The sequence below is a fragment of the Geotrypetes seraphini genome, chromosome 2, assembly GCF_902459505.1.
Source record: "Geotrypetes seraphini chromosome 2, aGeoSer1.1, whole genome shotgun sequence".
NCBI classification, from domain to species: Eukaryota; Metazoa; Chordata; class Amphibia; order Gymnophiona; family Dermophiidae; genus Geotrypetes; species Geotrypetes seraphini.
The window spans coordinates 421,410,643-421,425,954 of record NC_047085.1 but is presented as its reverse complement, the minus strand read 5'-3'; the positions used below and the strand labels follow the sequence as shown (position 1 = coordinate 421,425,954).

Genomic DNA, 15,312 nt, shown 5'->3' with positions numbered 1-15,312 from the left:
GACCACCTTATCTCTCTCTCCTTATTTTTGTCTCCTTATTTTGACCATCAGCCTCTTGTGAAATGCCTGCCTGAACAAGCCCTGCTGCTAAACTCTTCTATGAAGCACATTTTCCCAAGGCTACCATAAATAGGCAGGTTGGAGAAAAGCCAATAGGGGTGCACACACGATTAAAAGAGAGAGAAACATGCAGAACACAAAATGAACACTCTAACCCCAACTTATTTGCACCAGACCCACCAGAGAGCCCCCATTAGCAAACCACTATCATTTTGCTAAGGGAGTCCCTTATGGTGTGCTCCCTCCCAGGCACATCTCAAACGATACCGCCAACTGCTGTGTCATTTTTATCCCCAGAATCAGTTATATAACCTCTATCTCAGTCACAATGATGGCTGCAGCTGTCCAGCTTATCCAGAGGATGCCTTTTCTAGTAGTCACACCACCAAATCACCCTTACTATGTAGATACCTGGCCACATCAATGGAGCGAACATCTCCTTCAACTGCATATCTCAACTGACAGCAGCCAGAAGGCAATTTGATATGGCTGAATAAACATGACATGATCCAGTTGGGAGTATCTTTTGGTATATGCTTGGGAAAGGGAGGCACCTTAGGGCACTTCCCTGGCAGAATAATGATGCTTTGCTGATGAATCTGGTGTGCAGAAGTTGGGACAGTAACAAGAAGAGGCACTGGAGACGTCACAACCATGTCAGAGTTCAAGTCTTTATTGAAGTAAAATCATAAAATGTACAAAATCCCAACCTTAAAAATATGCAAAATCCCAACTAGGACCCAGTTTCGGCAACTACATCACATTCCTCAGGGGACAATGTATATTGTATCGCCGTCTCTGTTACACAATAAAGACTCAAGCCCTGATGTGGTTGTGATGTCTCCAGTGCGTCTTCTGGCTACTGTTCCATAGTATTTCGAGGCTTTGTCTCTTCTTTTTTTGATGCAGAAGATGGGGCCAGAATTTTCATTTTGTGTTTTCCATGCTTCTCTTTCTTTTAGTTACTATTTTTTGTGCACCCTAAAGGGTTTCCCCATTGTCTGCCTGCTTCTTGCTTACTTTGGGGAGTTGGAAGTTAATGAGGGTGGGGTCCTTTACCAGCCATAGAACAAAAGCCTTGATGTTGTGAGAAAGTAAATGCCATGTCCTTTGGTAGTGGCCCCTGCATAGGAACAAGGTCAGAATTTGTACATTTCTCAAAGCAATATTCCTGATTCTAAGGATCATGATCTCCTTTTGTCACTGCTGGTATGGTATTCACAATGGCCATGGAGTAGGGATGTTCATGTGGCTGGAGGACATGGCAGGTGGAGAGTTCTGACTTATTTGCTTTCCTATCACTTTTTTGTATTTTCTTTCCTGTGATTTTGTCGTAATTGTATACCACTTTGATGGTTTTACTTTAAGAGGCTAATCAAATAAACAATACCTTGATCATGCTATCCCAGTACAGCTAGTGTGGAGGCAAGCAGAGAATAAAGCCGTTGGTGAGAAGACTATGGCAAGACATCTTTGGCTGCACTGGAGGGAGGGGATTTACTGGTGATATTCATCTGTAGTGCAACTTTCTCCGAGTGACACCCAGTCTTACTTTAACTTGTGTAGTCGTGGGTAAAAATGAGTGCTTTGGTCTGGATTCACTCTCGGGGAAGTGAGGTGGTACAATAGATGTGGTGCCTTGGGCGAGAGCCCACATGCATTCTCTTCAGAATGCGTTACTTTCACGCTGGTCTACAGAAGTCTTTGCCCTGAATACTGGAGGCTCGAGCCAGCATGCATTGGTGGCTCCATCCTCAGTCCCTCTACAAAGGCATGCCTCTGCAGATTGCTTTTTCTGGGTGGTTATAATGACAGATGTCTCCTGGGCTGGGGAGCCCATTGCAACCACTTACCAATTCAGGGGCGTTGAATGCCCTCTCAGAAAATGTGGTTGATTAACAGGCTAGAATTGCATGCCATTCAATTGGCTCTGGTGAAATCGCAGAAGACTCTCGAAGGTCAAGTGGTCAGAGTCTTCTTCAGCAATGCTTCAATGATGGCATATGTCAATTGGCAGGGAGGCACCAAGAGTACATCTCTGTCTGGAAGCCTGTATGCTCTCACTGGGTGAAGCATCATCTTCAGGCATGTTGCAGGCATGAACAATGTTCAAGCCTACTTCCTTAGCAAACGGACCTTGGATCCGGGTGAGTAGGCGCCGTCAATGGCAGTGCTTCAGGCCATTGTTCAGCACTGGGGTTGTCCACACTTCGACCTCATGGTGATGGTGAAAAACAAAAAAGCAGACAGATTCTTCAGTCGAAGATTCGAGCCCAGAAGCTTAGGGTCTAGATGCTCAGGGCGTTCTGTAGTACGTCTTTCCTTCTTCACCCATGATAGACTGAGTCATTCAACGGATTACAGCTCATCAGGGAAGAGTCATTCTGGTGACTCCAGATTGGCCTCACAGGCCATGGTATGCATATCTGATGTGTCTTCGAACAGGCCACAGCCTCTGATTACAGGTGCATCCAGACCTCCTTTTGCAGGGTCCAATATGTACGGAGGATCCGGATCACTTTGCTCTTATAATAATAATAATAATAATAATAATAATAATTTTATTCTTATATACCGCCATACCCGGAGAGTTCTAGGCGGTTTACATCAGTTACAGTAGTATCTGCGTTAACACGCAGATTTACAAACAGTTTGAACAATTTTCAACAATTTATCAGCAATACACAATTTATCAGATAGAAACAAATGTTAAAGCGGGGTTTACAGCATTTTATCATGTAAAGATAATTTATCCGATATAAATAGTTTATCGGATATAAGCAGTGTTAATCGAACTTAACAGAGGATGACTGGCGGAGGGGAGCTAGGGGAGAGGGGAGCAATTAAGGGGAGGAGAAGAGCGGGGGTGGGTGGGGGGGCGTGTAGTAATGTAAGCGGGGGGGGGGGGTTGTTAGGGGTCTTGTTTGCCGAATAGGTAGGTTTTGAGTGATTTTCTGAAGCCTAGGTAAGTGGGGGCCTCGAGTATCATTTGTGCAAGCCATGGGTTGAGCTTTGCTGCTTGGAAGGCGAAGGTTTTGTCTAGGAATCTTTTAAGGTGGCAGAGTTTTAGAGACGGGAAGGCGAACAACTGAATTCTACGGGATTTCTTGTTTGTGTTGTAGAGGCTAAAGTGAGAATTGATGTAACTTGGTGCTGAACCATTTATCGATTTGTAGCAGAAGCATGCGAATTTAAAGAGGACTCTAGATTCAAATGGCAGCCAGTGAAGTTGGTGGTAGAAGGGGGTGATGTGTTCCCATTTCTTAAGGCCGAAGATGAGACGCACTGCGGTATTTTGGATTATTTTTAGTCTCATGGTGGTTTTCTTTGTGGCGTTGAGGTATATGATGTTGCAGTAGTCAAGGATGCTGAGGATGGAGGATTGTACAAGTAGGCGAAAAGAGGTGTCGTCAAAGTATTTTTTTATGGTGCGGAGTTTCCACAGTACGGAGAAGCTTTTCCTGACCATGAGATCGGTGTGGTTTTCTAAGGATAGATTTTTGTCCAGAGTGACTCCCAGTATCTTTAGCGTGGGCTCGAGGGGGAAAGTTTGTCCTTTTAGTTGAATTGAAGTGTCCTTGATTTTGTCCTTGGGGGTGGCTAGGAAGAATTTTGATTTGTCGGGATTGAGTTTCAGTCTAAAAGATAACATCCAGAGTTCGATCTGGTTGAGAATGTTTGTAATGTAGTTGAGTCGTTCTTGTGAGAAATTGGTTAGTGGGATGGCTATTGTGATGTCGTCTGCATAAATGAAAGATTTGAGTTTGAGGTTGTGTAGAAGGTTCCCTAGGGAGGCCAGGTAGATATTGAACAGGGTGGGTGACAGGGGGGAGCCCTGGGGGACCCCGCAGGTATTGTCCCAACTATATGAGAACAAGTTGTTCTTGAGCACTGTGTAGGATCTATTTCTTAGGAACCCCTGGAACCAGTTGAGGACCTGGTCGGAGATGCCGATGTGGGCCAGGCATTCAAGGAGAATGGAGTGGTCGACCAGGTCGAAGGCACTGCTCAGATCAAGTTGTATAATCAGGGCGCTTGAGCCCTGGCTAAAGAGGGTGTGGAGGTGGTCGAGAAGGGAGGCTATGATGGTTTCAGTGCTATGGTCTGCGCGGAAACCTGATTGATTGTCGCTTAGGATGTTGAATTTTTCAAGATATGCAACGAGTTCCGCCTTTACCATCCCTTCTGCTATTTTGGTAAATAGGGGGATGCTAGCAATTGGTCTATAATTAGCAGGGGAGTTTGATGGTTCTTTCGCATTTTTTATAATTGGGGTGATCATAATATGACCATGCTCTAACGGGAAGTTTCCTGTGGATAAAAGTGAATTGACCTATGGCATGGCTCTTGAGTGCATAGCATTAGAGCACAAAAGATATTCAAAAGAAGTCAACTACAGTCCCTGCTTACACTAGAGCGTAGAAGACTTTTCAGCATTGGTGCACCCAAGAATGTGTGGAGCAGTTTTCAGCTCTGGATTTGGTAGTGTTAGCTTTTTTCCAAGCGGGCCTTTACAAAGCCCTCACCATGGCTTTGCTTCAGGTCCAAGTCACTGGGTTCTCTTGTTTCAGAGATCAGGACCTTAGATCTACGCTGGCATCTTATTCAGACATCGCATCAAACCACCAATCAAGCCACCGTTCCCTTTGTGGGACCTTAACATGGCTCTGCAAAGACTCACCAAAGCTCCATTCAAGCCTCTAGAAGAAGCATACCTCTTGGACTTGACAATAGAGGTGGTTTTTCTGGTAGCAGTAACCTCAGCGCAACGAGTCTCGGATTTCCAAGCTCTTTCCAGTAGAGAGCCTTTCCTTAAAATCTCGGCGACTGGAATCTCCCTACCCACTGTTCCTTATTTTCTTCTGAAGGTGGTTTTGTCATTTCATGTTAATCAAGAGGTGTTTACCTGTTTTCCAGCCTACAGTTTCTGAGAAACAGGAATACATTTTGAAGAAGTTGAACATGAGAAGAGTGCTTCTTCAATATCTAGAGGTCACCAGTGAGTTTAGACTCTCTGACCATCTGTTTGTGCTGACTCATTCGACTAAGCAAGGCTTGCATGCTTCCAAGGCCACGATCTCTAGATGGATCCATAAGGCCATTTTGTCAGTCTTACATCAGTATGTCTCAAACTTTCTCAAGCCGGGGCACGCTAAAGGTAGTGGCCATGGCACGAGGCACCTAGAAGTGTGCGGATGTCGCCATGATGACATCACGTGCATGCATGACATCATCACCTCAATGTCCACTCATGTGCAGAGGCCCTCCAGATAAGATGCCAGTAGGGAAGAGGGCCGGAGAGAAGAAGTGCTGGCGCCATCTGATTGCTTACAGAGTGTTTCTCAACTACAGCAGTGTCTAACAAATATCAACTGAGTACCCCAACCACAGACCTTCCAAGCTCTGCCCTAGTTCCACCCAAACTCTGCCCCAGATCCCACCCCCTTTACTAATTGTAATGCAATTTTTTCCATTCATTTTTCATATACACACAAAGCAGATACAAATTCTCAAAACTGACACATTTCAATTACTATATTGAAAATAAAATCATTTTCCCTACCTTTGTTGTCTGGTGACTTTATTTCTCTGTGCTTTTAACTATGTTTCCAGTGCTGCCTTATCCATTGACTGCTTTTCTCTCCTTCTTCACTTTCTGCCTTGCATACGTCTTTGACATTAACTTAACATTCAGTTTTTCTATTTTTCTGCTTTCTTCTCAAAATCTACTTTTCCATGTCTTACCTTCCCTTCCTATCTCTCTCTCCTTCCCTCCCCGTTTCTATGGTCTGACATCTCTCTCCTTGCTTCCTCCCCCCCCCAGTAGTCCAACATCTCTCTACTTTCCTCCCAGTAGGCAGACATCTCTCTCCTTCTTCCTCCCTCCCAGTGATCCAACATCTCTCTCCTTCCTTCCTCCCTTCCCAGGCAGGCTCTCTCTACTCTCCTTCTCATAATCTGGCATCTCTCTCTACTACTATTATTTCTATGGTGCTACCAGACTCCCCTTCTTCCCTTCCATTTCCTGGTCTGGTATCTCTCCCTTCCTTTAGTCATCTCTCCTCCTCATTAGTGTAACATTTCTCTCTCCTTTCCTCCTTTCTGCCCACTGCAGTCCATCTCCCTTCCCTTCCTCCTTTCTGGCCTCCCTCCTAATCCAACATTTCTCCCTCCTTTCCACCAGTCCAGCATTTCTTTTTCTCTTCCTCCTGCATGCTGCTTCTCCTCCGGTCCTCTTTCTCTCGCCTAACCAACTTCATGAGTCCAACTTTTCACTCTCTGCCCTCTCCCCCTTCTCCCCGAGTGTAACATTTCTCCTTCCCTCCTTTCTGTCCTTCCCATCCATCTCGCCCTCTCCATGAATCTAACACTTTTTGCCTTCTGTACGCTTTCTTTCTCTCTCCTTGCCTCTTCCCTTGAGTGACATCCCTCCTTCCCACCCCCAATCCAACGTACTCGCTCTCTATGCACCATTTCTCTCTCTCCTCCACCCCATGTCCATTCCTCCCTCTCTCATCACTCACTCCTCCAGCAACAATTTTTTTCCTTCCCTCCCCCAACTCAGCTCACAACTAATATGACCTCCCCATGCACCATCTCACCCTCCCCTCCAGTGTGCTGCTGCAGCATCTTTCCTTTCCCTCCCCTTCTGCCAGGTCCAGCAGCACCTCTTCTTCCTTCCCTCTCCCCATGCCCAACAGTACCTCTCTATCCTTTCCCTCCTTCCCTATCCAGCAGTACCCCTTCTCCTCTGTCTAGCAGTATCTCTCCTCTCTCTAGCGGCAGCTCACTGTGCTTTTAACTTCACCACACAGCTGCCGCTAGCATTAGTTTAGACGCGGTTCCATCAGGCAGCCTCGAGGCCTTTGCTAGGCTGGCCCCCCTCTGATAAAAGAGGAAGTAGCATCATCAAAGTGGACCGACCTAGCAAAGGCCCTGAGGCTGCCTGATGGAACTACGTCTAAACTAATGCTAGCGGCAGCTGTGTGGCGAAGTTAAATGCACACCGAGCTGCTGCTGCTGGTCTGGGGATGGGGAGAGAAGACGAGGAAGGCAGGAGTCCCGGGAGATGTAAGACAGCAGCAGGAAGTCGCTAGACATGTAGCGCTGGCGCCGTACTGCGTGTTGAGAACCTTTGGCCCTATTGGACATATCTCTCATGGCAAGAGGCATGTCCTGTAGTCAAGTCAGTTGGCCTGTGCTTCTCTTCCTCCTCAGTGTGGCACACTTGGAATCTCAGGATTCGTGGGAGCCAGTAAGGAAGCCACTCAGCACCAAGAAGCAGCGCCAAATCACACTGCTGCTCGTGCTCCTGATCTGGACTAAGTGGATGCGTTCAGCCGGTTAGCAGCGGGGCAGGAGTTCAGAAAGCTTGCTCCTGCCCGCTGCACCTCCACCAATGTTTGGCAGAGGACCCACTGCACCTCCACCAGATCGGCAGAGGTAGGAAGATGGGCAGGGCAGAACCTGGGTGGATGGAAGGGTGCTGGGTTCAGAGCCTGACAGGGGAGGGGAGGATGGAAGGATGCTGGGTGCAGAGCCTGACAGGGGAAGGAAGGAAGGGGCTGGGTGCAGAGCCTGACGGGGCAGGACACTTGAATATTAAGCTGCCCGACTTATATTCGAGTCAACCATTTATTTATTTATTTTTTCCTCCTTTTGGGGGGAAAGGGGGGTCTCGACTTATATTTGGATTGACATATTCGAGTATACATGGTAAGTAGATTTTCATGTTGTACACTTTACTTTTAATTTTTTATATGTTTCCTTCATGTTTAAAAGATATTAATTTAAACATTACATTAAAATATCCTGATTTTATTAATGGGCAAGCAGAGTGAAGAGTGGTATATAGCACTTGTTCTGTATCTAAAAAACTAGAGATGATAGGAGAAAACTGGTGCCATTTTTGGAATCAGCAGGTCAAATATATCCAGAAACAAATCTAACATTTGAGGCACCAAAATGAGTGTTGGCCAGTGTTATCAGTTATATGCTGTCTGATGAAAAGGTATTGCACACAATCAAATGCATTTTGGTTTGGCTTTTTTAGGGTATAATTTTAGATAATAAGGTTTATTGGCATTAATAGTCTAGAGACTAGACTGGATTCTAGAGACAATAAATTGCTTTGTTGCATGCATTCATTATTGAATATAAAGCTAAATTTTAGTTTGAGGTTAGTGAAACTAAGTAATTTTTTTCCCATCCACATTCCTGGGCCCTTGGACTCTGGAGTGAGAACCCCTGATATAATGTGTCTGCATCTCCCCTACTTGTGCACAAAGAAAGCAAAGTTTCATACCTGTAATGGGAAACGCAACCATACTTTTTCTTACCCCTTCCCTTCCTGCCCAAAGGCAACAACTCACTAGTAGCTAAGACATAGACTAAGGAGGTATGGCATACCTAATGTTAACATACCCACACAAATACAGGGGAGCTTCTACAGCCTTGGTCTTCATGCCCATTCCTTAAAGGCCACCAATAGATCTTGTTTTCAGGATATCTCTAATAAACATCTATAAGCAAGTTCTGCATGCCTACTTCCACTATTGTATGCAGATCTTACTCATATTCATTAGTGACATACTGAAAACCTGATCTGCTGTCAGCCCTCAAGGACAAAACCAGTTCTAAACGCTTCACTGAGTTTGAGAACAGCTCTGCACAATGGATCAGTTGGGTAACTTAATCATAGAGTGTGCCTGCATCTCTCTCGATTGTCTGCCAAAAAAGTTGAAGTGTATACAGCAGCTCAAGGATAGTTGCTATTTTATTACTGGGTTCATTAAATCAGGTTCATAAAATAATGTGCATACTTTTGTGAAGCTTCATACTGCTTAGTACATTGGCCTTGAAGCAAAAAATCAACTAAATAAAAATTTATATTTGTGAAAGTAAAGCACTGTAAAACAAAAATTGCATTCTTTGAAAAAAGAGTAAGGCTTATTTATTGAAATGATATTTTATTTTTTGCATTATTTTTAACCTCTCCTTCAAAAGTTCTTCTCTTTTACTACTTCCAATCTACTGTGGTGTCTTTTAGGCAGCAGAAGACTAGGACATTGTCAGGAAGGAATCATAGTTCTTAGGATGCATTTTTCTGTGAAGACATAATTGTATAATCCTATTCTCTTGCAATTGAGTCAAAATTCAAGTTCAGAGAAATTCATAAAAAATAGCTAGCAATAACAATAAGCAAGTGAGAAAGATTATCTGCAAAAATCTTTTCTAAAGTCAAAAAATACTTTTGATTTGTCAAATGGAATTATATTTGTTTGCATTGTACCTTGCAGTAACTTAAGTATGTATTTTCTCAGGCTCTTAGTTCCCTGGATGAAGATGATCCAAATATCCTGCTTGCTATTCAACTGTCCTTGCAAGAATCTGGCCTGACAATTGATGAGGAAACTAGAGACTTCCTTACTAATGAAGCATCTTTAGGGGCTATAGGTTCATCCTTGCCTACAAGGCTTGGGCCAGCTCCTATAAACATAGATAATAGCAGAGCAGCTCTGAGTAGCTCTGAACTTTTAGAACTTGGGGACAGTCTGATGAGACTAGGTGTGGCTAATAATCCCTACTCAGCTGATTGCTCACACCCTTTCAGTGATGCACGCAGTGGATTATATACTGTATCCAGTGACCCTGATTCTACCAGCCAAGACCCCACTATTAATGAAAACTTGCTTGGCAATATCATGGCCTGGTTCCATGACATGAACCCTCAGAGTATCGCACTAATTCCTTCAGCTTCTGCAGACATTGATGAGGATTCCCAGCAGCTGAGCACTGAAGAGCAGCCTGGACAACCAACACTGACGGATGTAGCACAGAGTGTCCAGGAGGAGCACGCACTTTTTCAGGATGCACTTATAAACGAAGATAGAGGAACCCAAGCAGAAGAAAGTACTCATGAAGGAAATGTTCTTGCTGACATGGTGCCACAGATTGGGAACTATGTGACCAATTCAGAAGATGTTGCAAGTCAAACACCACAGACTGCAAGTGAATGGACTGAACAGGTACATTTGGTATGAACAGATAACATTAGGATCCTCTGTGGCTGGAAGTTTACAGACAGTACAGTATATGAAGGAAGGGTTCTAGAAATTTTAGTCCATGCAGTTCCATCACGGTTTACAAAACTGACAATATGAGAATTAAAGATATAGGGGGGTCCTCTGTGCTAATTTGAATTTTTAAGACATTTCTTTGTGTTTTATTGGATATTTGCCTTTATATTCATAAACAAGTCAAAAAGTAAATTTTATTCCACCTTCTTTATGAGACGCCATCCCTGTCGCCATGGAAATGCTTATCTTTAAAATACTGATAAACCACAAAAATAGATTTTAAAAACCACTTTTCTTCAATAAGAGAGTTTTCTTGGGCTTCTTTAGACATCACCATTTTAAAAATCCACAATCTAGCAGCAGTTAGCACTTTATTAATTTTCTTTTTAACACTGCAGTTTCCTCCTCCTCTGTTAAGTCTTGAGCTCAGTTGAAACCAGAGCTGGGATCTGGTGCCACGAGCCTTTATTCTTAACTATGTATAACTTGTGCCCCTCTTTTAGATACCTATCAACATATGTAGTTTAATTATTGCAGTGACGGTCCTTTGGTTGGGGGAGGGCTCCACCTAGCAAGCTATAATCATGGGCCCTAAAATCAGCCACCAATGACCTTGACCTCCTTCCCGCCCCTGGAAGCTGTAAATGCTACCTCTACAGCAGGGGTATCCAACCTTTTGGCTTCCCTGGACCGCATTGGCTGAAAAACATGTTTCTGGGGCCGCGTAAATGCTGCAGCAAGACAGAGGAAGGAGCCAGCAAGATGGTAAACACCCGGGGGCAGCAGAGGGAAACACTGCATCGCTCTTGACCTGGGCCGCACAAAATACTTCACAGGGCCGCAGGTTGGACACCCCTGCTCTACAGCATTTCCAGTCAAAGCTGAGCAACAAAAGAGAGAACTCAGGTTGACTAGGGATTGGCATGTGTCATTGACCACCAGGCCCACCCTAGCACTCCATTGCCATTCTTGCTTTTTCATAATTTTTTTTTTTTTTTTTTGCATCAGCCTTCCTTTAAAGGCTAGCCATATGGATAAGGGTGTTCCCTTGCTTTTTTGTGTTCTTATTTGTGCAGTAAAGGAATACTTGACGTTTCTACAAAAGTTACACATTTATTTTTCATCTTTATTTACAGTCCAAGTGTGCCAAATTAGAAATAGCTAAAATAAGTGAATATGACTAAAAATTTCAGTGTTCCTCCTTTGCTATAAATGGATCAGAAGATTTTCTGTAGCCGATGCTACCACACAGTAGCATTCTCTCTTGTTGGCTTACATAGCCATAGTAACGCTATCTAAGTGTAGCCTATATCTTAATTTAATAAAATGTAATGCTGTTGTTAGAAATAGATTTTTGAATATTAAAAAAGGCAATGTGACAGGAAAAAAGTGCAGCATATTTTAAGAGGCACTTTAATGGAAGTGCAATCCTAGTTCTCGGTTTCCATTATTATTATTTTTACCATGCATTCTAAGCACTTAAAGTGCTTATTCTTTTAATGTAACTTTGTTATAATTGAATGTGAAAATTGCATTATAACTGACCCCTGGTTAAAAAGAGCAGGTTCACTGACAGCTTGGTTAGAATTTCAATGTTCTGCACAATGTGTTACTGTGCCTTTGCCTAACCCAAATGAATAGCTGCCACGTTTTAAATAGCAACTGGTTTGGATTTTAATGTCTCCCTTCTGGAATAACTATGCTATAAAATGTTCAAACCTCCATAAACCACCCACGGCCTTGCCTGTACAGCAAATATTATGACTTAAATGTCAAGTCAGTGTTTTTGCACTGGTAGCAAATCTGTAAAATTGCACAATATGGATTGGCTGTGTGATTACTGTTTTAGTGTGAACAAGTTAACTTTTGAGTTATTTCTATCCTGCTACTGTGAAGAAAGTATTTGATTATAAATTTGTTTAAGGTATCAGAACTACAATTAGTGCTCAATAAAAATCCAACGGTATATAATTACGAGTAAATTGTCTAAATGACTGTTTCTCTTTTAATGAAATTGTATTATAAAAGTGAGATGGATGCACAACATTTTTAGTTCAATTTGCTAGGTATAAGTAATTTAGATAGGTGATATTACAATTTCACATCTGGATTTTCGTCTCTACAGGCAAATATACAGAGAAATAGTTATACGAGTAGGATATATTATTTCTAAACATAAGTACTGCAAACCCGTCTTTTAGCATTTTAGTGTCCCAGTGGTACATATTAGTTGAAAATATTTTAAAAAGATCTTAAACTTGTATTGTTCTGATAGTGTTTTTAATGTGCCTTTAAATTCACTGACCGTAGCTAGATAGTCCACCATTCTTATAAGTATTGCTGTGACTTCCCCCTTACTACTGTCATGTTTGAAAAGAATACTGACTTTCATTTGTTAATTGAATTTAAGCTACTACAGCCTAGTAGTTATCTGTAGATGTTCCTCTGAATTGGTAATACATTTAAATCTTTGCAGGTGGTTTTTCTTGATTGCATTATGATTTTCTAAGAAGGAAGTCCTCGGAGGTGTGAACAATGGCTCAGTAGTGTGAATTGCAGAGCTAAGCTACAAGAGTGTTCTTTGTGATGATGCTGAGTCATGTAGCTTCTGAGGAGGATTCATTTGCTATAGTTACTGACTCGATGCTACCTTATCCTGAACATGACTATGACATTTTCTTTGTATATATTTGAGGAAAATAACACCAGATTAAGAACTTTGCAATTCAGAACTAGTTTGACAGGCCTATTTTGTAAACAATTTAATTTTCTAATGCAAGAAACTGCTATAACCTTGAAATGTTGTTTGCACTTTCACAGTGTATACTTGATACATTCCCTCTCTGATAGGATGTAAAAAAGAAAGTGTGTAGATGTTTGGCAAAATTAATGCTGTCAATGAAATGTAAAGTTTCTCTGATTAAACATTTATTACTTAAATCATGTTCATTGTCTCATTACAGTTCAAATATGTTTTTCTTTATAGACTTATCCTGAAACATGTCTAGATTTATCTGATCTTGATGGTATTTAACATCTTTCTTCTGTATAGCCCTTATCATGCATACAGCAGGATGGAAATGTAATGGGAAGACACCTTGTTTGCTTTTAAACTTATTTTTTTTTAATGGCTAGAAGATTTCCACAGCTTAATCAAAGTGATTCATTTAAGGCTGAAATTTTTCATTAAGGTACTTTCAACATGTATACTTATCAGAATCAAGGGGTTCTCCAATGCTAAAGCAACAAATCGTATAAGAACATAGGTACTCAATGGACAACTTAAAATTTCATATAGTAACATAGTAAATGATGGTAGATAAAGTCCCAAATGGTCCATCCAGTCTGCCCAACTGTATACTCTATATAAATTAATGTTTTAATTTAAATTGTCCTTTTTCTTAGATTTTTCTGCCCAGTTCTGTGCTTAGGTTCCATCTACTGGAGTCTCCAACAAAGCTCACTCCAGTCCATCTAAACCATCCCAGCTGTTGGTTCATAGACAACGGCGCGAAAGACAAAAGTGCGCGCCGACAATTAAGCGCAGCGTGTGCCGCCACGCCGCTCTAAATTACAGTTTTTAGGGGCTCCGACGGGGGGTTTTGTTGGGGAACCCCCCAGTTTACTTAATAGACATCGTGCCGGCGTTATGGGGGGCTTGGGGGGTTGTAACCCTCCACATTTTACTGTAAACTGAACTTTTTCCCTAAAAACAGGGAAAAAGTAAAGTTTTCAGTAAAATGTGGGGGGTTACAACCCCCCACAATGCCCCCACAACGCGGCGCGATGTCTATTAAGTAAAGTGGGGGGTCCCCCCCACGCCCCCCGTCAGAGCGCTAAAAACAGTAATTTAGAGCGGCGGCGCGCACTGCACTCAATTGTCTGGGCGCGCCTTTGTCCCGGCGCGCTTTTGACCTGACACCCAGCCGTCAAAGCCCTCCTCAGCCCATCCTCAGCTGAATGGCCATATACGGGACACAGAGCGTGCAAGTCTGCCCAGTATTGGCCTTAGTACTTCAATATATACCATGGAGCCCCAGTACAAACAGCTGGAAAAGTGCATCGCCACTTTAAGATTTTAAGAAAGTTCACAAACTTCCCACACTGTGAATGCACGAGTGCCTTCCCAACCGACGCAGGTTCGCGGCTCTTCAGTTCTTAGTTTTCTGCAGAGCTAAGTTGTGTTTTTTAACGCTGTTCAGTTTTTTGCCTTTTGCCTTCCCGCTCACGCATATTTTTCTTCTTCAGTTTAATTGTTTTTTCAAGTTTTGTTTTTTTGGGTTGTTTTTTTTTTAAGAAAAAAAATAGAGTGGGGAAACATTTTTTCCCCTCTTTTGTCCTCGTGAGCGCCTTTTTATTTTTCCCTCAGCCATTGAATTCAATTTGGCTGACGCGGTCTTTACGTTTGCCGTTAACAGGCTTCAAAGTGCTGCAGGAGTCCTTTTCTCTCACTGACCTTTGCAGTTAGTGTTTCCGGGACTTGAACTGAAAAACATCGGCTACACTCAATGTTTCTACCCTGCAGACACATTCGATATTGAGCCAAACACTAAATCAAAAAAATTATTCAAGACCGGCATGGATAAGACCTCGCGTCTTTGCATGCGACAGCTGCATTGACTTCTGGCATCGGGGGAACTAGCTTAGAAGCATCTACTTCTCAGCAAACATTTTAGGTCTCTACAGCATTGAGTCTCTTGATGCAGGCCACTCAATGACGCTACTGCTCCCCAGCTTCACAGGTTGTCTCTTATCATATGGTATGCATCCTCATTGAGGTCATTCATTTGAGCCAACCTGCTGCACCAATGGTACTGGCTGTTCAGCCATCAGTACTGGTGCATACAACCAGTGCCACAAGTCAGTATTTCTGCTGTAGAAATCTGATTGGCACTGTCATTAGGTTCCAACTACTGGAGTTGCTGTCCAAGCTCACTCCAGCTTTTCTAAATTGCATCGAGTCCCTTGATGCCGACCAAGCGATGACTGCTGTGGGGCTTGCTTCTCCTACATTCGAGGTGTGCATTCTCTTTGAGGTCACCTTTTCCGGAGACAAGCCAGAGCACCGATGGTACTGGCAGATAAGCCAGCGGTACCAGTGTTTTTTCACCAAGAGTTGGTTGTGATGTTCAAAATTCCTGATCTCAACATTGACTCCCTCAGTACCAGCCCA

At 42.9% G+C, this 15,312-nt stretch overlaps 1 protein-coding gene across 8 annotated transcripts in view; it reads left to right on the top strand.

Moving 5' to 3' along the window:
- Positions 1 to 13,076, top strand: part of ANKIB1 (ankyrin repeat and IBR domain containing 1) — a 280,095-nt gene extending 267,019 nt beyond the window's left edge. For all 8 annotated transcript variants that reach the window (XM_033931149.1, XM_033931147.1, XM_033931152.1 and 5 more), the window contains one exon: positions 9,384 to 13,076. In XM_033931149.1, coding sequence (XP_033787040.1) covers positions 9,384 to 10,103 — 720 coding nt within the window. In that variant the 3' untranslated portion in view covers positions 10,104 to 13,076. The remainder of the gene's footprint in view (positions 1 to 9,383) is intronic.
- Positions 13,077 to 15,312: the final 2,236 nt, after the last annotated feature.